Here is a 23,360-nt window from a genome sequence, read left to right on the forward strand (position 1 = left end):
GGAAGAACACGCGACCCGTGCCAGTCAATCCGCCCCCGGCCACTTCCTTAAGGCATTCAAAGGAACCACGAAAGAAAACCCTGACACGATTGTCCCAACGAAGCTAACTAATTAAGCTGCCATAGGCATATTTAGACCGATAATTAAATTACATTTTAAAAAAAATTAAATCAGTTTTAATTCGGCGAATTTACAAAGGCGCCACTTTTTTCCCCAACGCTTCCCCCTTCTCTGGATTAGGCGTCAGTGGTGATGACGTCATTTTCTCTCTCTAATTCTAGGGGACTAAAGGGGGTCGAAATGGAGGGGGACGGGAAATGACGCGGAGAGGCAGTGAGACTGCGCGGAAGAGGAACCTCCTCTCTGTCTTCTCTGGCTAGGTCTTCCAGCCTCCGAGAATCCCGATCGATAAGGGCATCCCGATGGGCGCCGTCGGATGGCGCTAAGAGTAAGGCGGGTGGGCGAAATAGCAGTTCGGGCTCTACTAAGTCGTCGCTTTCGGGGCGCTTTCGGGTTCCGTTCGCTAAGAGGCTCCTCCCCCCGTTTTTCGGCAGGTGTCGAAACACCCCCGAAAAAAAAGGGCATGAAATCCAGGGTCAGCTTCGTGGACCGGACGATCCGTCGACCCGCGAGAGATCCTCCGCAAAGGGCGCCCAACAAGAAGAACTTCTTGTTTTCGTACGGCACTCGCTCAAACAGCAACACGACGGCGTCCTCGGCCTCAACATGTCCGGGCCTTAGCAGCATCCGCGCTAGCCGAGGTTTCGGCGGCCGGGGTGTGGGAGGAAGCGAGCTTCTTCGCGTCCTCTCGCGCCTCCGGCCGCCCTTAGCCTTGCTCGTTCTCTCGCTCCTCGTCACATGGCCCGAGTCTGGCTCCGCCAAAGCGGACACCAAACGCCTCCACGATGATCTTCTCAGCGACTACAACAGACTCATCCGACCCGTCGGAAACCACTCCAGCAAACTCATCGTCAAAATCGCCCTCAAACTCTCGCAACTCATCGATATCGTAAGTCCGAACACCTTCTCTATCTCTCTTACTTTTTCTCTCCTGGCTCGCGTGCACGCACACACACACCCGCCTTTCTACTTTCGTCGCTACGCTGGCGCCGCCAACAAAAAACATCCCCGCTCGCATGCACGTGCTTTACTTTCCCGCGTGGCTCGCCTTTCATCATCAAACTACGCATCCCAACATTTAATACGAACTAAACCTCTTGTACAAAATAAAAACTAATAGTTTAAGCCTCGGCCACTCGTAACTGTCAAAATCTAATCGATGTATCGATACCCGTTATAGTCTACAAAACATAAACAAGCCAACTGCTGGAAATACCGCTACTCAAACGCGGTATGTAGGTCAGTGAGAGAAAATAATAAAATAAATCTGGCAGGATTAATTTAAGCTAGTCACCGACTGAAGCATTTTGGTTTCTACGTAGCACCGTCAAGAATCAATAAAAGCTGTCGAGCTAAACAAATCAGGGTTAAGCTAGCTACACGGTATTGGCTTTCATTTTTATTTTTTTTTTTCATTTGATAACTGGCGCCTTTACCACTTGGCGCGAAATCTATTGAAAGAGAACATTCTATCATTTTATTCTGGTGGGAAAAACGCTGTCAATTGCCATTAGCCACCATCCCTCCCCGGGGGGGTAGAAGGGGGAAGGCAGAGATTAATGACTTTTATTCAACGTCATAAATGGATATCCCCGAGCAATTTCTTCTAATTAAAACTAAATGAATCAAATTAGTTTTTTTTTCCTATTCGTGGTGGTTCTCAAATAAAATGGGAAATAAATTGGGGGTTTCTCTCGAGTTAATTTGATAATTGCAAAAATGTCCCTTTTTTTAATTTCAGAACTTAAAACAGCAGGTGATGTCGACTAATATATGGCTGGAACAGGTAATCTTTTGTCTTTCTTAAATATAAATTAAATAAAACTGTTAAAAGATGAACTCAAGCTCATGATAAAACTATATTTAAAAATTAATTACACGTGCCTAGTAACTAACTTAATTAAAACCACTTCATTGATATTCCCGCAACCAATTTGCAAGTGGTAAAAAATTATGCCAAAGTACTCTATAAAAGAGACCTTCCAAATTAAATATGTTAAACCGAATTTTAATTCATTACACCAAGGGTATAAAGTTTTTCACCCCAAATAATAAAAAAGTTCAAAAAAATAAATAAAAAATGTAAAATAACAGGCTAAAGTGATGGGGCTTTTATCGCCTCGAAAACTAGTTGAATTAAGAGATATTTGAAACTGGAAAAAAAAATATGAAAGAAAGAAATCTAAATTGCGAATAATATTTCCCCTTCTTTTGCCCCCAAAAGATTTCTACAAGATTTTCGTTAAGAAATTCTAGAATAAAATCAAAAAAGAAAAAAAAAACTGTTTCAGGAACGACCTTAAAAACCTCTTGAAAGATTTCTTTGAAAGGAAGTGAAAAAAAAAAAAAAAGAAAATCCGAAAAATAGAAATCAGAGAAAATTTTCCATTAGCTAGCTAAGCATGATAAAGAAAATTACGGAAGAAGAGAGAGAGAATAGGAAAGTACGTAAGAAAAGGGAAGAAGAATAAAAGATGAAGATGCTCAAAATTAGATTTATTCATAGCGGCGCGAGACCCCAACCACTTTCTTTCTTTCCTTAGAAACTGGGCTAGCGCGTGGAATTATTCCTTACAATAGCGTATCGCCATCTTCAGACGTACCCTTCCTTACTTCCTTCAACTTAAATAACAACATATAGCGTTTCATTTCGTATACATCCAACGTACATTTTAATTCGTTGGAAATTAAATACAAGATTCTTATTTCAAGCGTTTTCCCCTAGTATTCTCGCGAGCGCTTTAAATTTTCTTTTTTTTTCATTCTCGGTTATTTCTCCATTTCTGCGGTTGTATATTAGTCAAAACTTTTCCAAGGAAATTTCCTTCTTTTTTTTTCATTCCTTTCTAGCAGCCACTCTCTTAACTCGGTACCAATCGGAGTTTACTCTACATATTACGTATATAAGCGATAAACTAAGCTTAATGTTGTAGGTCAAATTCCGATTGGTGTAGAAAATATACGAGAAAAACATTAAGTTGGGAAAGGAATTCCCGAATGTACTATTCATACGAAAAAAAAAAAACAACCTAGTATGGAATTTTTCACCCAAAAATTTCACCAAAAACCGAAGGTACAAAAATCAGAATAAAACAGAAACCAACCATCAGGCCCCGCGAGAATGACGTACGTGTTGTATTTGTCTATCTCGGCCACTAGGTGGCGACGGGATTAAGGTTGGTAACTACGTACCTAAGGTAACCGCTAAAAATAAAAAAACGATCACGAAGCTAAGAACGACCTTCGTCATCTTAGGCCTTTTCAGAAATAGAAAGAAGGGGTGGGGAAAAATAATAGGAGATCTTTGAGGTTACGAGGACAGAGAGACAAAGGATCGAACAAAAGGCGGGCGTATTCGTGGTCACTTATATATTAGTTTGTCGAAATGAAAATGCCTTTTTTATTGAACAACCAACCCCGCATCGAAAATACTTTTCGAGATTCTTGGTACATACACATTCCAAAAAAGCAAAAAAAACGTGGGCGGAAGTAATTTCATCTCATTTCCGAGAAAGTGTTGTCTAACATTTGATAAAGGATAAGAAATTTACTGGATTATTATTAATAACGCCTTAAAGATGGCTTCTTCCGGAACACGCGTGTAAGGCGGGTAAAACATTTCTACAGGGGCTATGAGAAATCTCCATAGATAGATTCCCCCGCAAGTTATCTTTTCTGCCACACTTTAATCCCAAAAATTACAGAAAAATCAAGGTTTTTATTTAAGGAAATCAACACTGGAAACTTTAAAAACCAAAGTGACACGATACTATTTCGGAAGGAAACATTTTCTTTAGCCCTAAACTTGATTTAAAAAAAAAGTTATTAAAAATCTAAAAGCTAAAGAAGTCCCCGGTAAGAACCACCATACTTCTTACAGCGGAAAAGAACAGGGTCTCCTGGAAACTTAAAACCGTGAGTCTCAAAGAAAGAAAATGAAAAAGAAAAAGAATAAAATCTAGAAAACGTGGATGAAGAAAAAGAAGAGGCTTAAGGCTTCCATTATTATTAAGCCCTTTGAAGTGTTAGAAAGCGAAAGAAGCTATAGGTAGTATAGACGCGAGTCGTGCCTCTCTCTTTGGTTAGTATTAATACTTACAAAACGAGTGAGTACTCGTCAGTATCCAACGCTAAGCGTCTTTAAAAACAAATACGCGTCGGAATTCTTGAAATGTTGCTCGGGGAATTTTTTATGCCTCTCTTTTCGTATTTGGTTATATAGCATCTTAAAGTGACGCGGTCTCTTACCGAATGCTAATGTCATTTTGGAACCGCGCCAACATGAATTTACTTAATCTTACCAAAGAATATTGTAACGTAACTAAAAAAAACATTTCAGTAAGCTTCCAACTTGGGGAGAAAATTAATTTCTCTTTACGTTACCTTAGTTAAAAAAAAATAATAATAAACCTATTTACATATTCATTTTGAATTGAACATATTCACGTCGTACCTTAGCTTTCCTTCCTTCAAAAGCCCGATTCTCCATAACCCCGCCCCCTTCTTTTCTTAGTTTTATTCTTTCCCTTAACGAAAAGACAAAGTAAAATAAAAAAGAGTACAGACACGAGTGAAGCATCTTTTTTTCGGAGTGCAACCATTGCTCAGGGATGTATGCGAGATTGGGTTGGGAATTTACCCCTCCCCCACCCCTAGTTCTAAATCCAAAGCGGCAAATGTAATTTTAATTCCATTAGCTAAAATACTCCGACTCTAGCCACGCATTTAATTAAGGAATTTGGATTTGGACAAGAAGCGTTTAAAGAAAAATTTGTCAAGAAGAAGATGAAAAAAAAGGAAGAGGTTTTCTTCAACTTCCCATCTTCTTTCGAATGCAAAGATTCCTAATTTACCTTTTTTTAATTTACGTATGGAGACCATGAATGTATCGCGAAAGTTTTCTTTACTACCAGAGGTCTTGGTTAAATAACAATCCGCTTAGCCTTGGCTTTACTGTCAAGTAACCCATGGGTTCTTTAATACCAATATCTAAATTTGTTTGGTGATAAATAACAGTCTCGTAACATATCGAAAGAAGACAAAATTGTTAAAGAGGATATAGGCTAAAATATAAAGCGAATTTGAATAGACGAGGCTTAACGCGTTTGTAAAGATGGTGCGAGATATGTTTACAAGAAAAATTTGATTTACGAGGGTTTCCTATTAAGCGAGGTTGTCTCTAAATATTGAAAAGATACATTCATCACCTTAGTTGACTTTTTTTCCCTATACGTTGTATCAAAAACTGCTAAGCCTAACTTATGAAAACTTATGAAACAGGGCTTATTAGCTTCAAAAATAATCATATCTCAAACTGTAAATGTTTGCATACATTTTCCAAGTTTGTTAACTAAAATAAGAAAATTAAAAACAGAAAATAAAATAAAAACAACTTGGTCATTTAGATAACCGAATAAATTTACAACCTACACTTAGGAAGTTGGAACCAAAGTCACCGTGACTTCCATCTAATAATAACACAAGGAAAACCAAACCCGCAACCAAAATTACCAAATTACGTATAAAAAGAAGGCTTTATTCGATTTTCGGCAAACTTTTAGGAAAATTACGACTTTGAATGACGCGGGAGCGAGAGAACGGGTTATAAAACCAAGTTATCCCGGAAAAATAAAAGGCAAATTTTGCAACGTACAGTACGAAAGGGTTGTTCGTTCGTTTGAGAAGTCAAACGGTCACGAAGCAACCCAGGGAAGGCCAAACTGATATGGGATGCTGGGAGAAACGATTATTATCGGGAAACAGTTTAGACCTGGGCCATACATAGCGAGGTTCCCTATAAATGAGATAGGGGGTGAGCTTGTACGACAATTTCAATGATAAGAGAATTTCGGAGAAATTCGTCCCTTTGGTAGTAGTAAGGTTGTCCCCATCATCCCAACGTACGAAAGTCGCTGTGTAAAATTCGGAATGGCCCGCGTGCCAATGGTGTGCCACGGAGGAAGGCGAAGGGATGCGGGGTTAAAACGATACTATACCTCCCCGGCCGGTCACTTAATGAGGTTATTAAGAGGAAACTGGCGAGGCGAAACAGTCGTTTCTGATCTTTTCCGAAAGCGACTGGCAACGTACGTACGAAAAGCTTTAAGCGAACTAGCTGCCTTGGCTCATTCCCAAAATCCAGAAGGGTTTAAGCTAGCGTAACCTAGCTGGCTCACTCTACAACTAGAAACTAAGTCAGTGGCTGGATGGGCCCAGCTAGTTCTGCAGTCCCCTTAAAAGCGACCAGGGAAATTATGACTGATTAGTCCCCTCGCCAATAGCCAAGCCAAAACCCGGCCCAAATGGAGCGAATAATTGGGATTTCAATCCAGCCAAAGCGAAAGCTCTACTCTAGTAGTACAGTCTCGTCTCTTAGCTTTGTCCGAACTACGAAACGTTTCTGGGCAAGTGCCACACTCCTATATATTTATTGACGGTAATAAAATAGCCCCGAGAAGCGAACCAATTGGAAACGGAACAACCCTTTCGGAAACGATTTTCCCTCGGATAAAACGGAGATGGGACAACTCGCGCCTACACGATTCGGCATTACATTCGATCCAAAACGGAAAAAAAAGCTACATCATATTGATTGTTACCAACCATTCACTAACTTGAACCTTTACTAAGTGTCTGAAAAACATGGTTCATTATACAAGGTTTTTAATTGATTATTGTGTCGGTTATATCGTAGACAGACTTTTCCCCTTTTGAAAATACGTGCCACAACATCACGTGTAGAGGGTGGCAAAGTTTTGAAAGGGAGTATGGCCGTGTAAAGGTTTTCTTAATGCGTGCTTCGAGTCAATACTTTTAAAATATTAACACAAAGAGAGAAGGCGAGAGAGAGAAACTGGCCTCGAGCGTCAAATTAAAAGCGTTATTATTCCGATATTAGCCAAGCGAAACAAATACGAGTGCACTGTATTCGTTTCCAAAACTTAACGCCCCTTTTACGCTTTCAACCTCCCTTCCCTCCATTTTAGTATCGATTGCGCTTGCCTTTCTTTACGGGATTAAAGTCGCATTCGGGTTCGGTATAAGCCGATAATAATACTACCCCCGTTAACATCCAACTAATTACCAAACAGTCGAAAGGGCCCCCTTTCCAATGGAAAACATTCAATTAACGGCGAGAGAATAACGAGAGAGAGAGAGAGAGAGAGAGAGAGAGAGAGAGAGAGAGAGAGAGAGAGAGAGAGAGAGAGAGAGAGAGAGAGAGAAATGTTTTGGTATTGAACCGCGAGGTAAGGAATAGAAGAAAAAAAATTGTTCCGGATCCATTCAAAGCCTCCTTGTTTTCCCAAAGAGGATGGAACCATCCGCGAGGTGGGCGGAATTTAAAGACAATTAAAGGGGGATCTTGCTAGTGCTAAGAGAAGGTTCGCTCCACGCGTGTATGGGGATGAAGAGAAAAGCCGAGTTGGTTTCTAGAAAATGGGATAGGAGGCTTTGTCTTTGGAGTTCATAATCGAATTGGTCATGCCATTCGCACTAGTATAGGGGACAATCTCTCCTTTGATCCCACTAGTGAAACTTCACGCGTTGGACGCGGGGAAAGGCGATAGCCTCCGGGGGGGGGGGGTAAGTAACGTCACGTTAGGAAGGAGGATTGAGAATGGTCGCTTTCCGGATTATCCGGAGATTCTCGTGGAAGAGGCCCGCCGTGGCTCACCAACCAGATAGAGCCAGCTAGAGAAGGCTAATTACCGCCGCCGGTGATTGCGTCCAGTTATCGAAATCTATTGTGTTCGGGAGGGGGGAAGAATCGGTGGAAAGGCATTGTACTCGGATACAACAATTGTCGAGAGGAGAAACGTTCCTCGGTGTCTACCACCATACCCGAGACTATGATGCCAATAGCGTAGCTTTTCGTCATCACTCCGGGAATGGTGCAGGGGTTACGTATATATACAGCTCGCTTTCAACGAGCCTCGAAGATTCCGTCATAATTTTCGGGGGATGGGGGGGTCTTGATATTAAATCTGGCGAGATATTTCCCCCTTATACCATAGTCGAATTATAATAACGCGGTGAAAGCCGTGGAAGGTCGAAAAGGAGCATTGGAGATGATGATGATGGAAAGACTACGTACGAAGGATGAAAGCGAAAGGGAGGTATAGATATGCCAATTTAGGTGTATATAGATCGGTCTCGTTAGACCTTGCTCGTTGCGTTAGAACACAGAAGCATTCGGCGTTTGTCAGCGAAAAGCCGAAAGAGAGAGAGGGGAGACAGAGAGAGAGAGAGAGAGAGAGAAAGAGACGTTTCATGTCAAAGCCCGAGCAAAATGTTTCCCTAATTAACGATGTTTGCGGAATCAAAATGCTTAAGAACGCTTTTCGAATGGGTCTTGTCCGATTACGCCGAATTCAGGGATTAAACAAGACTGAATAGAGAGACATGACTGAAAGATGGTGGGAGGGAGAATACCAAATTACAGAGTGGTTAATATCCATTTTCTTAATATTTATCCCTTAAGATCTTAAGAGAGATTTCAAAACCAATTGCAGTATTCTCGAATTACGTTAGATTAGGAACAAATACGCAAACTAAAGAGATCTCATTACGATATTAGTCATTTTAAATAATAACTAATTAAATTATTCGAATTAGGCTTAGCAACTTGATGATCATCGATAAGGAATTTTAAAATTGAGTTAAATGAGTTAAGGCTTAAAATTAAAACTATAGATTTAACAACCTTGCGAATCAGGACGTGGATGGTTTAGCCTTAAATCTCTTTACTCCCCCCGTTAGGCAGTTTGTTGAGTTGACACCTTAGGCAACACAGTTACAGTTAGCCGGAAGTGACGGAGTAAAGGTGAAAATAGACGGAATAAGGCCGTTCTACCAAAGAAACCATCCTTCATTAAATGGTATAATATTCGATAGATATACAAGACGCCGGTTTGGGATACTATATTATATTATATTATACGAAGCATCGACCTCGATACACCATCCGATAAACGGAACTAAGAGTACGGTCCACTTCCCTAATCCCTCCCCACAAAAAAAACCCTTCCTACCTTCTATTACATCCGCGAGAAAGAGTATTAAGAAGTATAAAGTTTATACTGCTGGCCTAGAGGCGGCGCGTGTAGCTGAGAGAGAAGAAAAAAAGTGCAAAAATACGGAAGAAAACTTTCCCCAAAAAATGAAGACGAAGAGCGCAATTCATCACGGAAGTGTCAAAGAGAACGAGTAGAGAGAAGGTGATGGTCAGCCCCGTGGTCGAAGAAGGCGAGATGGACCACCGAATTACTCTATAGGACTCTATACTAGTCTTATATAGGTTAGAAAAGAGTGGTAGCTAGCCGCGGATGCGCGAAAAAACATCAGTCAAAACTTTTCGTATAACCCCACTATATAGGTCCACGGTTATTACCCAAGGCTGAGCGAGGTTGTATACCGGGTTAAGAGTCGATCACTATATATAGGTAATAGGTGTTCCAAGCGCCACGCCACGCCACGACTGACAATGACAAATAACCCGATTAAGTTTATGAAAACCAGGGGAAAAACAACCCCCTTCCCCAAAAAATAAGCGTCCACCAACACATCTAGTATATGCAGCATCTGTATATTTGGTTCCCTTAATGGGATATCGAACGAACGCTTGTTTTTTCCTGGTTATATTTGTAAGTGTTCAAACAAACACGTACGCACAAGGCGAAAGGGAAAAAAATTGTCCAAAATAGGCCTACCCATTTTGGTCAAGATTATATCAAGAAACTTGGCAAAAAAACGCGAGAAGAAAAAAAGAGAAAACCCAAACCGCGAAAACAGTTTTACAAAGTTTACTCTTTAAGTTTTTCAAAAGTAAAGAGACCATCAAACCTAAACTTAGAAAGAGAGCTAAACTTGGAAATGAGATTACAAATTGTAAGAGGAAGTGAGTGAAGAGGAGGAAGAAAAAAATACAAAACATAAGTATACATCATTGAGAATAAACTCGACAATTCTTCTTATATGATCGAAGTCAGTGAAGCTGATCCAAAATCCATTTCTTAAGAAATCGTGACTAGATACGCAAAAAATAGTCTCCTACTAGTAAACTCTTACGTTATTTACTTGAGAAACGAAAGGGATAAAGGAAAGTAAAGGAAGAAGTAGTATAAGTAAAGAAGAAAAAAAAAATCCCACCGAACAAACAACTTAAACCGGAATATAAAAACGCCCAGTACATATAGAGAGAAAAAGTTTGCCCAAGAATTTTTAAGAGAAGCTCGGCAACTTTTAAAGTCGAAACGATTCCCAAACGCGATTCGATTTTTCTATACGTAAAAAAAAAACATGTTGGGGGTCCTCCTCTATAAAAAAGTTTGTATATACGTAAATATCGGAGAATCCAATTTATTTCTTAGAAACCCCCTCCTTTTTATAAGAAAATATATATATATATATACATCAAGAATATATAAAAATTGGTGAAGGGGGGGGCTTGGCGACCGACGCGACACAAAAGGTCCAGATCAAAACGAAATTTTCTGGACCAAGAAAACGACAAAATAAAAGGGGAATATCATGCTGTAGCCCCGAAAATAAACTAACTCGCCGCGGTGTAGTGCTTCAAAAAAAAAACTTACAGGCGCAAACCCAGATGGTCTGGCATAATCTTTACTAAACCGCAAGGATTTTTCCGCTCTACGTACTACGTAGCGCTCCAACAATTTCTTGAGCTATCCCAAATAGTCAGTAATAAAATATACCACTTTGTAATCCAATTTTTTCTATCCCATTTTCTCATTACACAAATACGCTTGGAAGTGGTGGGACGACTACAAATTAACATGGCAACCCAAAGACTACGGCGGTGTGGAGATGATACATGTGCCGGCGGAACACATATGGTTACCCGACATTGTACTCTTCAACAAGTAAGCACCATCAGATAAAATCAACTTTATAAATTCCTCCAATCATCGCAACTACGCTAAGCCTATATATAATTCTAACCATTCCTGAAAATATCTATCAGTTAGATTGAAAACAGTTTTAGAATTGGTTGGTTTCCGATTATACTTAAACGCGGTTGAGAACTTGAGAGGGGAAGTAGAGACAGTGAGAGAGTTACGATTCTAACGAGTTAAGCTTAACCATTTTGGCGGAACGTGCGTGAGATAAGCCGATTTTCGATTCTGGAAAGAGCCAAAGTTATAGCGAGCGGGTCGGTTTGGTTGTTCCAACATCAGACTGTAAAGGTGGTTGGTTACTAGATCCCGAGACCGCGGAAGTACGCGGTCTAATTTTCTAATTTGCCATTATTTTAGGAAAGGGGATGGGGGAAGGAGACGAGACGGGAGAGAGAGAGCGAATAGTGGTGGTATACGTTTCCGACCTTTGACCTCTCTCTTAACAGTACCTTCTGTTAAGGCTCTGGTCTAAAGGGTAGGGAAGGGAAGGAGTTTGCCAGATGTAATTACCGTCGGGTACCGCGGATCGAAAGCCCCGATTGGGAAGATTATAATACATTTTTGACGTTCCCCCCTCTTTCTCTCTCACCTCTTTTGCCCTCGCGGTTAAACCTCAATACGCAACGGGATCCAAAGGGACGCGGATGCTTGCTATATAAACTAGATGGAGAGAGAGAGAGAACCCCGATGCTTGCTTTGCTTTAGTTTCCAGAGAACCTAGCGGGGAATACGACTATAAACCGAAGTTGATTACACGAGGTAATAATCGAAATGAATAGCTCATATTTGTCTCAGACAAGGAAGTAGAAATACTTCTAATTCTTCTTACATAAATGATGCCAATCCCAAATAATGTTGTTGTTGGGAGTAATAATGGCAAGATTGCAACTACTTCGCGTAATCAACTTCTATATAGTATATAAGAGAAAGAGGAAATAAAACGATTTTGCGCACTGTTTTCGTTGGGAATTCCATAGGGAATGCTTCATTATCTAGAGAGGGTCTATATATATATATTGTAGGGACATAGCCAACTGACTCTTGTCTGTCCATCCGGGGGAATTCAGAGAGAGCGTAAAAGTGGCAAAACTAATCCATCCTAAAATTATACCTTTTATTTAAGAACTGGGGCGTCAGATAAATAATAGTATATCGCGCCAAAAGAGGAAGGGAAGGAGGGAGGGAGGGAGGAAAAGTTTACCCCGTCGAAATAAGTTTTGATCTAATTAGCTCGACTTTCAAGAGAGGTTTTGGGAGGGGGGGATGAATATGAAGCGGTGGGGGGGAAGGAAAGGAGAAGAAGAAGAGTAAGTTGGAGTGAAAATCAGGCCTGGGGTATTAAACATTTCCGTCAAGGGGAATGGGTTCTGTTCTCTAGCTTATTTTGCTAAAACTAAAACCAAAAAACCCCCGCATGATAAAAACCGAGGCAACCGCACACACATAGCCGAGCTAGTCGAGAGAGAGAAAGAGAAAGAGAAAATGGAAAAATAAATATTCTTTTCTAAACGAGTCGTGTCAGAAAAACGTGTCTGGTTACGAGAGAGAGAACCCCATCGGAGGGCACGCCGTAACAACGTACGGTTATATAGAAACTAAAGAAGAAAAACAACAAGGCGAGGTTTTTCCTCTCGGTCAGACGTATAAGGGCATATAGGCAAAAGAGAAAAGGCGAGATCCGTTGGAATATTTATGGTCCATTTGGGGTTCGGGCGTCCCGGCGGTGTAATACTTCCTCATCAAGGCGCAATCAAATCCGCATCGCGCTCTAGCGACCACCACTCGCCCCAGGAGCTCTAGCCATACTTGGGCGGGCGAAACGAGTGCCACAGAGTGTATACGCTAACAGCTACAGGGCCAGACAAAAACACGCGCTTGCCATCGTGGAGAAAAGAGAAATCCTCGTCGTGACCCTGGCCGATTAAAAATAGTCCTCAGTGGCGAGCCAGCTAGCGAACGAGCGAGCGCGGCCATTTCCGGCCTTTGACACGCCACCCGATGAGTCTCGAGTCGACTTTTAAAAGTCGCTTTTCCCCTTTTTCCCGGGCAAGAGAACACGGACAGGACTATAAAGAGGCAAACGGAAGAAGCTAGGCAGAGGACAATCATCCTTTTCCATTAAGGAGCACCCGATCTTCCCCGACTTTCACTCCTTTTCACCCCTACCTACCTACATATATATATATATACTTAATAAACAAGCCCATATCCCTGTGACTTTTCACTAGCGGATAAAACCAGACATTTAACACGAGAAAAGAATTCTCCACGCGCTCTTTACCTTCAATGACACTCGATAATTTACGGAAAAGTGTTGTAGACAGACACCACCGGTCCCCTATCAATGTTACAGCGCGACATATAGACCAAATCACGGTTTTCCCCCGACTCTCAACGGGGGACCCTGGTTCCTAAGTCACGTTACATTAATATCGAAAGGCGTAATGGAATCCGTAAATTTAAGCCTTTTTCGGAGAAAGACCATGGGTAATCCAAAAAGTAAACTCCGTACTTAATATCCCGAAAACCTTAAGCCTAAATTAACAAACTCAGAATTGAACTGAACTAAACGTGATGAGGAGTTCAAATTCACTGAGCTGTTGAAATTAAATACATAATTGAACTAAACAGAAAGGAGTTGAAATTCAGTGAGCTGTTGAAATTAAATACAGAATTGAACTAAACAGAAAGGAGTTCAAATTATTGAATTGTTGAAATTAAATACAGAATTGAACTGAACAGAAAGGAGTTCAAATTCATTGAGTTGTTGAAATTATTCCCTAAAGTCTTCCCTAAGCCTAAAATAACAAATTCTGAAACTGAATTGAATCGAAACCAATAAGGAGTTCGCCAAACATCTTAATGAATAAACGTACTCGACGGAGTCTCTTTTTTATGCTTGGAAAACAATCAACGCCATGCATAGCTAGTTTGCAAAGACCTTTCATGGATTTGCACGAATTAAATTTGACAAGGATCTGGGCAAACACACTAGAAGGACCAGATTAATTTATATAATCAGGGCGGAAAAAGGGAAGAAGATGCTAAGGCGATTAAGTCAAAGTGGAGCTCGTGTTAAAATAGACTCTTCGATGTAATATTCCAATATCCTTAAGAGACAGGAAGGATAGATGGATATAAAGAGAGAGGGACACAATGGGATGAAATGATCCGTGCAAGATTATACTAAATAATTGTCCAGTCTTAAGGATTACAAAATGGCTGTCTCTAAGCGATAAATTTTACGCCTTCCCGCGAAAAATCCATAAAGGTATCATCCTATATCCCCCTATTTAAATTCAAGCCTCTTTTATTCCAACCCCCCTTCCCCGACATTGTCCCCCCCTCCCCAATTTTATCTAAGTCCGCGCGGCTCGCTGAAGCGAATGCCGATTAAAGTTGGTGGTGGTAGAGTGTGGCTAAGAGATAATCACAGACGATGACGTAAGTCTCGGAAATAGGAGGGACACTTGCCCAAAAAGTACCCAATAAAATATTAATATACCTTTGTAATACCAAATAACATTGATAAACCAGACCCAATTATGGAATTTAAGTGCTTACAACAGGGTAAGTATCCCACCCCACGAAATGATGTCCAAGTACATTCCCTCACTCCGTTCAAAATTTGCGCCCGCTTCCAATCCCACACCATCCCATCCTCGGAATCAAACTCGCCCCTCGATTATAAAGCCGGGTGGGCAAACGCCCAACCACTATCAAGCCCCAGGGTAGTACTTGTTCGTGGCTGTTGGGCGATGGTGGTAGCGTTTTTTAATTCCTCCCTCGAGTTTCCCCGACTTTTTCTTTCATTTTAAAAAAAGCTCGGAGCTAGGATGGATTTGCATAGCAAATCGAGCCCGACGGAATCTCCCCCGAAACCTTAATCGTCCTCGGATTTTGAACTCAGTGGCAAATGAGACAGTACTTAGAGACCTACCCATCCCCTATTAGTTGGCTACCCGGGAATAAAATGGTTGCCATTACTGGAAGGAGGGGCCCCGTGCCCCCCCCCCCTCTATCGCTCAACTCAAAAGAGCGGTCGAATAAATTACGAGGGCTCTTTAATGGTTATTTCAAAACGTGATGACCTCCCCCATCCCTGCCTTAATCACCACAATCTCCTGACCGATTATCACTTATCAGTGGAATAGTAACTCCAAAGGTTGATTAAAAATCAACCCCAAAACCCCTACAGTGATACTTCTCCCGCGGTTTTAATTTATTACTAACGATTGCCAAATAGGTGGCGCCAACCGCAATGATTATTACGCATTCAAAAGTAGGCTTAATAATAGGGCAATCTTCGCGGCGACCTCATTTGAATAAGTCGATAGTTCCTTCCACTAGATGAGATGGCTAATGAAATTTCGTAGCTTTCATTTAAAATTCGGTTGTTGCATCTGAAAATAAAAAAAAAAATTAAATAAATATTTGCATTTGCATTTGTACTTTTTACCTCTCCGAGTGACGTATGTCACGGAGAGGTTCTGTAACGATCATGTGTGTCTGTCTGTCTGTGTGTGTGTGTGTGTGTCTGTCTGTGTGTGTGTCTGTTGTTACACCCACGTGACCGCGTTCGCAGTTTCCAAATCGGAGCAAACGTGTTCGCCATTTCCGAACTGATTTCACAGTCACGGAAATGGCTCCTCTACTTGAGTTCTCACACCACCATCTTCTGGTCTTTGTCCATCCCACACGGACACCAGTACTTGCTGGCTTCTAATCACCACCATCTCTTGGTCTTCGTCCATCCCACATGGACACCAGTCTGTACACACTGGCTTCTAATCACCACCATCTTCTGGTCTTCGTCCATTCCACTTGGACACCAGTCTGTACATACTGGCTTCTAAACACCACCATCTACTGGTCTTCCGTCTATTCCACATAGACACCAATCTGTCTCATTGGCTTCTAACTCCATCGTCATCGTTTGGTTAAGACATTCGCGGCGATCAGCTAGGGTTACGAGAAACGTCTAGCCTCCCTAGGGTGGGTTGTCCACCAAAGGTTTTCGCAATTGCGGTTGTTCTTGCTTTAAAGTGTAGTTCGACACCCTTATATACTACCTATTTGAGTAAGGAAAAGCAACCGGCGTATGCTTCATTTCAAACGCCAATATTAGTCAAGTCTCTCAAGTATGTTTAATTGTTCTTTATCAAAACGATGTAACGCTCAATAAGGCAAACAACTGACGAAGAAAATATTTAATATTAATTATATTTATTTTAATATTTAAGATGATCTTGTTTCTCAACTCAAAATTAATACGGAAAGAGTTAAAAAGCAGCTTATGTTTTTGTCTGTGTCTGTCCGTCCATTGTTACACTAGTGCGTCGCGTTAGCAGTTAGCCTTGTGTTGATGTGTTAAGAAATCATACAAAACCTTAATATTCCCTTTTTCCATAATATAAAGTGAAAATGTGGAAGTATTTTTCGTAATTATGATGCATTTAGTACTTTTGTAGCTTTAGAGCTCTGTTTCATTTTGATATTCCAAAGATTTTTTTTAATATTGTTATTTGAAATGGATGTTTATATATTACTTAAGCTATACTACATCTGTATATAGAATAATCCTTGGTTTAGTGACTTCCTGAAGAAAACTAAAACCTAGAGTCCGACGGGTATAACAAGTCTTATCCGCAATAGGCTTAGTGAAACAAAGAGTAAATAATTGGGGCCTGAGGTGAAATAAACTTTTGGCTCTGATTTTCGTGTCTGAAATGAAGAGACATTAACGGTTCAGAGTGAACCGAAAGTTAAACACACTCTTAAATAATCAGGTTAAGATTTTATAATAGAAGAAAAGATCATGATGGCAATTAGATTAGTAAAAGGGCTAATGGTAAACGGGTAGTAGCTACAGACTTATTATTCTCTTTATTGTGCGCATTGACTATTAGTGCGTCTAGCTACAATTTAGCTTTGGTGTTATTTAACGTAAACCTTCATGTTGGCAAACTAGGAGTATTGTTGAGGTGAGACGAGACAATAGTGTTTACACTGCAAACCAGTTGTGAATGTAGCTATCAGAATATACGGTAAACAGCTGAAGCGTTGACTTCATTTCCTGTTCTTTTCCCCATTGACTGATCTCCATGTGTCCAGGATTTATCCATATTGGATGTAAAATGTCGTCTGCTTTACTGTACATTCGCTATGTTTGGAATACTGCTTCAATATTTCGTAAATTTTTACTTCAAAAAAGTGAAATAATTCCATATCTAGGTAAATAAGTTTGTAGTAGTAGACCTCTTGACTCGGAGAGGTAATATTTTGGTTTTTCCAACTTGTAATTTAATTAAAATATACCTTCATCTCAAGACAAATTCCCATAAATTTGGTTAAACTCATCCCTTTGCATTAATTATTAGCCATAGTTAAAATTAAAATGATTACAATTAATCACAATGATCGTCTCGGCTCGGGCTCAGCCACCCTAATAATTCAATTATTTCAACGTTCATTAATGGCGTCTTCTTTCCGCCTGTTCTCGTCGTGAACAAAATTTGGCGGTCTCAGAAATTAATGGGGAAATCTGCAAACATAAAATCGTCCCGTTAATCACAATTCACGAATTAAATGACTAATCCCATCAAAATAATGCATTAAGTACTTACGGGGGATTAAAATCACTAATAATCGTAAGTATATTACCTTAAATTAACTTTAAATTTAAGAAATCATAAATTAAAACGTGGCAATTTCTCTAACCGTCTTTCACTCCGACTAACAAAGACGAGCCGGCACAAAAAAGGGCGCGAACCGCATAGGGGAGGAAAGTTTTTAGGCTGGGGGAGGGAAGCTCGCGCCACGTTCTACATGTACGCGTAGGCAATTTGGTTTCGTTTAAAATATTAGCGAAGTTATTTTACACTTTTACATTGCAACTATTTTAGAATATTTTAAAACGAAATTCGTAACAATTATAATTCAACATGAATTTCTATTTGCCTTAAAAAATATTTATAACGCCGTCTAGTTTCAACGGAGGACGTTTATATTTTTCTGGATGAAAAAATAAACCGCGAATTTCAAATCTTTTCTAAGAGCAAAGTGAAATTGTCCCCTTTTCAAGTGTTTTGAGTAGATGGCTTCGAAAGCCAATATCCCAGACCCCCTTAGAAAAGGTTATGGGTGAAGTTGGGGCTCCGTTTTCCGCTTTATTGTCGGTTATAGCGTAGCCAGTGTACCAGATGAGCTAGAATAGGGAAAGAGGACGTGTGGACTCGCGTCCCGAAAGCCAATAACGGATCAGCGAGCAATCAAACCAATTTCGATCCTTTGGCCAAGTGCATCGCGGAAAGAGCCGAGTAAAAAAGCTTTCTTCGATCTTAGAAAGCTCTTCGGTCCGATATTTCTAGAGTGGGTCCCTATTTCTTGGCTAGCGTGGGTACTTGACCCGGTTTGGTTTTGCGGGGTTGAAGGAGATGACGCGAAATAAGCTAATTCGCCCGGTTTTCTTCCCCTTTCTTCACGGATGGTAGCGCTGACGGCAATTACGAAGTGACGCTCATGACCAAAGCCACAGTCCACTATACAGGTTAGGCTTAACGTCGTCTTGAGAAGGTTATAGGTTGAATGGAGTGAATAACAATGGGTTATTTGTTTGCCCAGGCGAAGTGGTATGGAAACCACCCGCGCTTTACAAAAGCACATGCGAAATAGACGTAGAATATTTTCCTTTCGACGAGCAATCCTGCTTGATGAAGTTTGGTTCGTGGACGTACGACGGCCACGAGGTAAATTTGAGTTCTGGGAGGGGATTCCTAAACAATCAGCGCCACAGCCTTAAATATTAATTGTTGCGGGGGTAGATAGGTTTAGTTTTAAATTGACGAATGGCTGGGTGCTGATAGCCAGTAACTGTTAGGAACCTAAGAGGGTTCCCCGTGTTGGACTTTAGGTGGACCTTCGTCACGTCAAGCAGGAGGCAGGTTCCCAGGTGGTCCAAATCGGAATCGATCTTTCTCAGTTCTATAAAAGCGTGGAATGGGACATACTATTGGTGCCAGCCACGTACAACATGGAGTATTACGACTGTTGCGAAGAGCCGTTTCCGGACATCACCTTCAACATCACGATGAGGCGAAAAACCCTGTTCTACACGGTTAACTTGATCATCCCGTGCGTCGGCATTTCCTTCTTAACCGTGCTCGTCTTTTATTTACCTTCGGACAGCGGAGAAAAAGTCACCTTGTGCATATCCATTCTGGTCTCCTTGACCGTTTTCTTCTTGCTACTGGCCGAAATTATTCCCCCGACTTCTTTAGCGGTTCCCCTCCTCGGAAAATATCTCCTCTTCACTATGATCCTGGTCACTTTGTCTATATCGGTGACGGTAGGCGTCCTGAACGTCTACTTTCGTTCTCCTTCGACCCACCAGATGTCCCCGTGGGTTCGTCGCGTCTTCATTCACATGCTGCCTCGACTGCTCTTGATGCGCCGCCCGCTCTATAGCGGTGACGATGACCTCAACGAGGCCTCCAAGTTCGCCATCAAGAGCTTCGCCGCCGCCTCCGAATTGAGGCGCGAGTCTTTCTCCAACGCGCCTCGTTCCAGTCGAGACCACCAACTCGACGGCCTCCGAGTCGACTACCACGTCGACAATGGCCGCGAAGATGTTATGCCCGAGGCCGAACTAAACGGCCTCAATGGAAGGCATAAGCAGTATCATCCGGACATTCAAAAGGCCATAGGTAGCATACTATTCATCGCTGAACACATCAGGAAAGACGACGAGGAATTAAGCGTAAGACCTTATTGGCCCAATCAGACATATCCGTAGAGCAGAACCGCCGATCCTAGAGCCCACGCAGAGTGTTAACCATTGAGGGGTATGCTTTCGCGTATCATTGACACAGGTGATCGAAGACTGGAAATACGTTGCCATGGTCCTCGATCGACTCTTCCTTTGGATTTTTACTCTGGCCTGCTTGGTGGGGTCCGCCGGAATAATCTTGCAGGCTCCTTCCTTGTACGACGACAGAATACCCATCGATTCCGAGCTATCTCAGATTGGACGGATTTGAAGGGATTGACGCGATAAATAAGAACAATCGTAGAACGTTAGAATTAGAGACGGACACGATTCAAAAATCATCCAGAGATGGACACGAAGAAAAAGTTTGTGGTCTCGTTCAAATCAATAATCGCAGTTAAAACAAGATCGCGCGTCGCTACATATACGTTTATTTCCTATTGAATTACCAAAACCCTATAGCGTTCATTTTTTCAGTTTCGGAGCCGATAAATGTTTTCGGCTAAATTCTTCAGCTCTGTCAGCCCTTGTATGGCAGCTAATTATTAAAGAGAAAATAACAAAACAAATTCCATACAAAAAAATAAATTATTAGATAAATTGATCAAAATAGACGCGCGCGAGCGGGCGACAAGGATGGCTTCGGGTTTTTTGCTAAAAGACATTGAAGAAAATAAACAGAAAATACGCGGCTCTCCTTTTTATCCGAATACAAAATATTATATTTTATATTTATAGAATTGTCAGGTCTGCTTCAAATTTATTTTATACCGCGCCTAAAAGCATCTCAGTTTTATCCCCCCAACCAATTCGAAATGTTTGTCCTGATGAGGTTTTGAGTGGTATTTTCTTCGATACAAAACCACAATTGTCTAAAATTACTGTATTATAGAATTTTTAGATTTAAAAATTAGCGTTTTTTGATTGTTTACAGTGTATGAAATTTGAGGAAAAAAAAACAATATTCAAAATTTGACCTACCCCTAAAAGAAAAAAATTAAAAGCTCGGATATGATGTAAAATTCTTACGTATAGATAGTCGTATTATATAGATGTTGATCATAGTTTCGAAAAAAAAAATTAATTAATTTTTTGTATTTGTATAAGCGAGGACACCCAATTAAAAATATAACGATGATGACAGGTAATACCCCCAAAGGAAAAAATAAAATAAAAATAAATTCATAAAAATAATTTGAATATATTAAACAACGGCTGGTGGAGAACCATCCCGAAGATATCGCCATAGCGATCTTAATTAACAAAACCTATATATTAATTAGGTTTAATTTAATTATAAGAGTTTTGTAAATGGGAAACGAATCAAAACCTTATATATATATTCAGTAAGAAAAGACGATTATATTCGCCAAGTATTAAAATTAAAATTAAAATAATTTATATAAATAATTAATAGTTTTAAGGATGGATATTGGTACTACGCGATAATGGTAATGCAGAAGCGATGCAATTATAAAATAATTAAAAAACTAATTGACGCGATGATTATGGGAAAGTTATATCCCGAAAAAAAATCAGCCTATATCATCCTTTAACCTTTAACCTCTTCGTCTGAAAAAAATTCGAATTTATAAAACTTAAACTGTAGTTAATGGGGGTATTTACGTTTATTAATAATAATATAAGCCTTGGCCATAAACCGTAAATATTTCCAGACGAAGTTTTTGCTCTCTATCTCTTTCTCTCCAATTTAATATATTTTTTATGATTAAAAGAAAAATATATTAAAGGAAAAGTTATCCTCGTCGAATTTTTTTCAGCCGCCCAATCTCCGCGATGATTTTAATCGCTTTCATTCGATCTAATAAAAATGTTTAAGAATGATAAAATAAAAATCCAGAATCGAAAAAAAAAACACTTTTTGAAGAAGACTGTTCGAACATAAATTCGTAAAAAGAAGTAAAGCGATATTATAGGCCTACCTACAATAAAAAAAAATGGTTTAGACAAACTTCATACTCTGTAGTTGACATTAATGAGATAAAAGGGAACGATTTTTTTGTTAAATTTATAATAAGAAAATAAAAAAAACCTCTATAAAATATTTCTTCCTATCCTAATCCATTAGTTTTGAACTAAACCATTTAGTTCAAAGAATCTTTCCTAAATGTTATTCATGATCATTAATAATTTACAATGTTTCTTTAAGAAGAAAAAAATAGAAAAAGAAAATAAAAGAAAACAAAAATGTTTTTAAATCTTACAAAAATGTATCATTTTGATTCCTTGTAAATTGTTTATTTAAAGGGAGAATGAAAAATAAAATCGGGTGTTTTTTTTTAATATCGACTCTTTTACTAATTATAAGACCAATCTGCATAGTGAAATATCCAGGAAATAACTCCGAATATGAATTTTTTTTAAATCATTCGGAGATGCTTTCTGAATATTTCGCTATACAGATTTCTTTTATAATTAGTCGAAGAATTGATAAAACAAATTACTCAATTTTTCTTTTCGCCCTCCTTTTAAAGGTGTATTTTTCTCTACTGCCTAATTTGGTTGGTTCAAGTGTACGTTCGTGTTTTTAAATGTTTCCAAAACAAAATAAAATAAATAAATAAAAACTAAATAATAAATAAAATAGATGATATTTTGGAGGAAACGGCTGTGACATACGCTTCCTTCCGTTAACTCTAAAATATCCGATAACAGGAATAAAAAAGAGTTACTGGCGTAAGAAATAAATATAAAAATAAATAAATAAATAAAAATAATAAAGACGTAAAAGAAGTAAAAAAAAATAAAGCAGAAATGTCAACACCAAAAGAATAAAAGGTTTTCAAACCTAAAAAAGTAACAAAAAATAAATAAAAAAAAGTGACACTACTAGTCTCTTTCCTGTTTCCATTTCGAAAGCCCAATAAAAAAAATTGCAATAACTTCGATCTTTCTCTTTCCAATAAAGATGGCGGGGAGAAATCAAATAGACCAATCAAAATCTTAGCTCCTTTTCAAGTCCTCCCTCATCTTCGCTGGCTCTTCAACCATCCAAAGCTAAACCGAATTCGCCGCTTCATTTTCGTCTACTTTAAATCCCCGAGCGACGCGTCTTAATCCTGATACGTAAAATTAAGGCCTATATCATCATTCTTCGTTAAAATTTCTTAGTTACTAACAAATTAATTAGAAATTAATCCAGCCACAACTAATCCTTTGACTAAAGAGAAACCGACCATTAATAATTCTTAAGGCCTACTACAGCGGACAGAGAGTATATTTATAACTTCATTTTCAATATCTTAAACGACGTGGACGTAAAAATAAATTAACCTAAGCGGATGGTGATATCTTGCTCCAAATAAAACTTAGGTAAGTTTGGTAAGTATATTTAATATATAAGTTAAGATCATAAGCGTTTCAAAAATATGGTATAGATAAATCACGAATTATACGGCGTGTCAAATTGTTCTTTACTTCAATTAAAGAACCTCTGATGTATTTAAGGATTATTAAAAAAAATATTCTCCCAACTACAACGCTTTCTTTTTGCCAAGTTATCACTCGTTTTAAATTAAATTTCTTTCGAAGCG

General features: G+C 39.5%; 1 protein-coding gene and 1 long non-coding RNA gene across 2 annotated transcripts; one reads left to right on the forward strand and one right to left on the reverse strand.

Moving 5' to 3' along the window:
* Positions 1-332: 332 nt before the first annotated feature.
* On the forward strand, positions 333-22,730 carry LOC149692309 (acetylcholine receptor subunit alpha-like). Its single transcript, XM_089868021.1, has 7 exons — positions 333-1,009; positions 1,862-1,906; positions 10,894-11,003; positions 18,533-18,588; positions 18,663-18,787; positions 18,952-19,797; positions 19,910-22,730. The coding sequence occupies exons 1-7, from the start codon at positions 437-439 to the stop codon at positions 20,075-20,077; spliced, it is 1,923 nt and encodes a 640-aa protein (XP_089724147.1). The 5' UTR covers positions 333-436; the 3' UTR covers positions 20,078-22,730.
* LOC149692310 (uncharacterized) lies at positions 15,812-17,996 on the reverse strand. Its single transcript, XR_016382670.1, has 3 exons — positions 17,666-17,996; positions 17,358-17,583; positions 15,812-17,269 (listed from the first exon to the last, which is right to left on the reverse strand). It is a non-coding gene; the product is annotated as an uncharacterized LOC149692310 (long non-coding RNA).
* Positions 22,731-23,360: the final 630 nt, after the last annotated feature.

The sequence above is a fragment of the Phalangium opilio genome, unplaced genomic scaffold (genome assembly GCF_054372755.1).
Source record: "Phalangium opilio isolate 3A_F unplaced genomic scaffold, DU_Popi_V2 ptg000024l_1, whole genome shotgun sequence".
NCBI lineage: Eukaryota > Metazoa > Arthropoda > Arachnida > Opiliones > Phalangiidae > Phalangium > Phalangium opilio.

Excerpts from the sequence above, each read along its gene's own strand:
- LOC149692309 (XM_089868021.1), top strand. The coding sequence starts at position 437 with ATGGCGCTAAGAGTAAGGCGGGTGGGCGAAATAGCAGTTCGGGCTCTA. Across the intron at positions 1,010-1,861 it reads TCTCGCAACTCATCGATATC|AACTTAAAACAGCAGGTGAT; the intron begins GTAAGTCCGAAC and ends TTTTAATTTCAG. Across the intron at positions 19,798-19,909 it reads AAGACGACGAGGAATTAAGC|GTGATCGAAGACTGGAAATA; the intron begins GTAAGACCTTAT and ends TCATTGACACAG.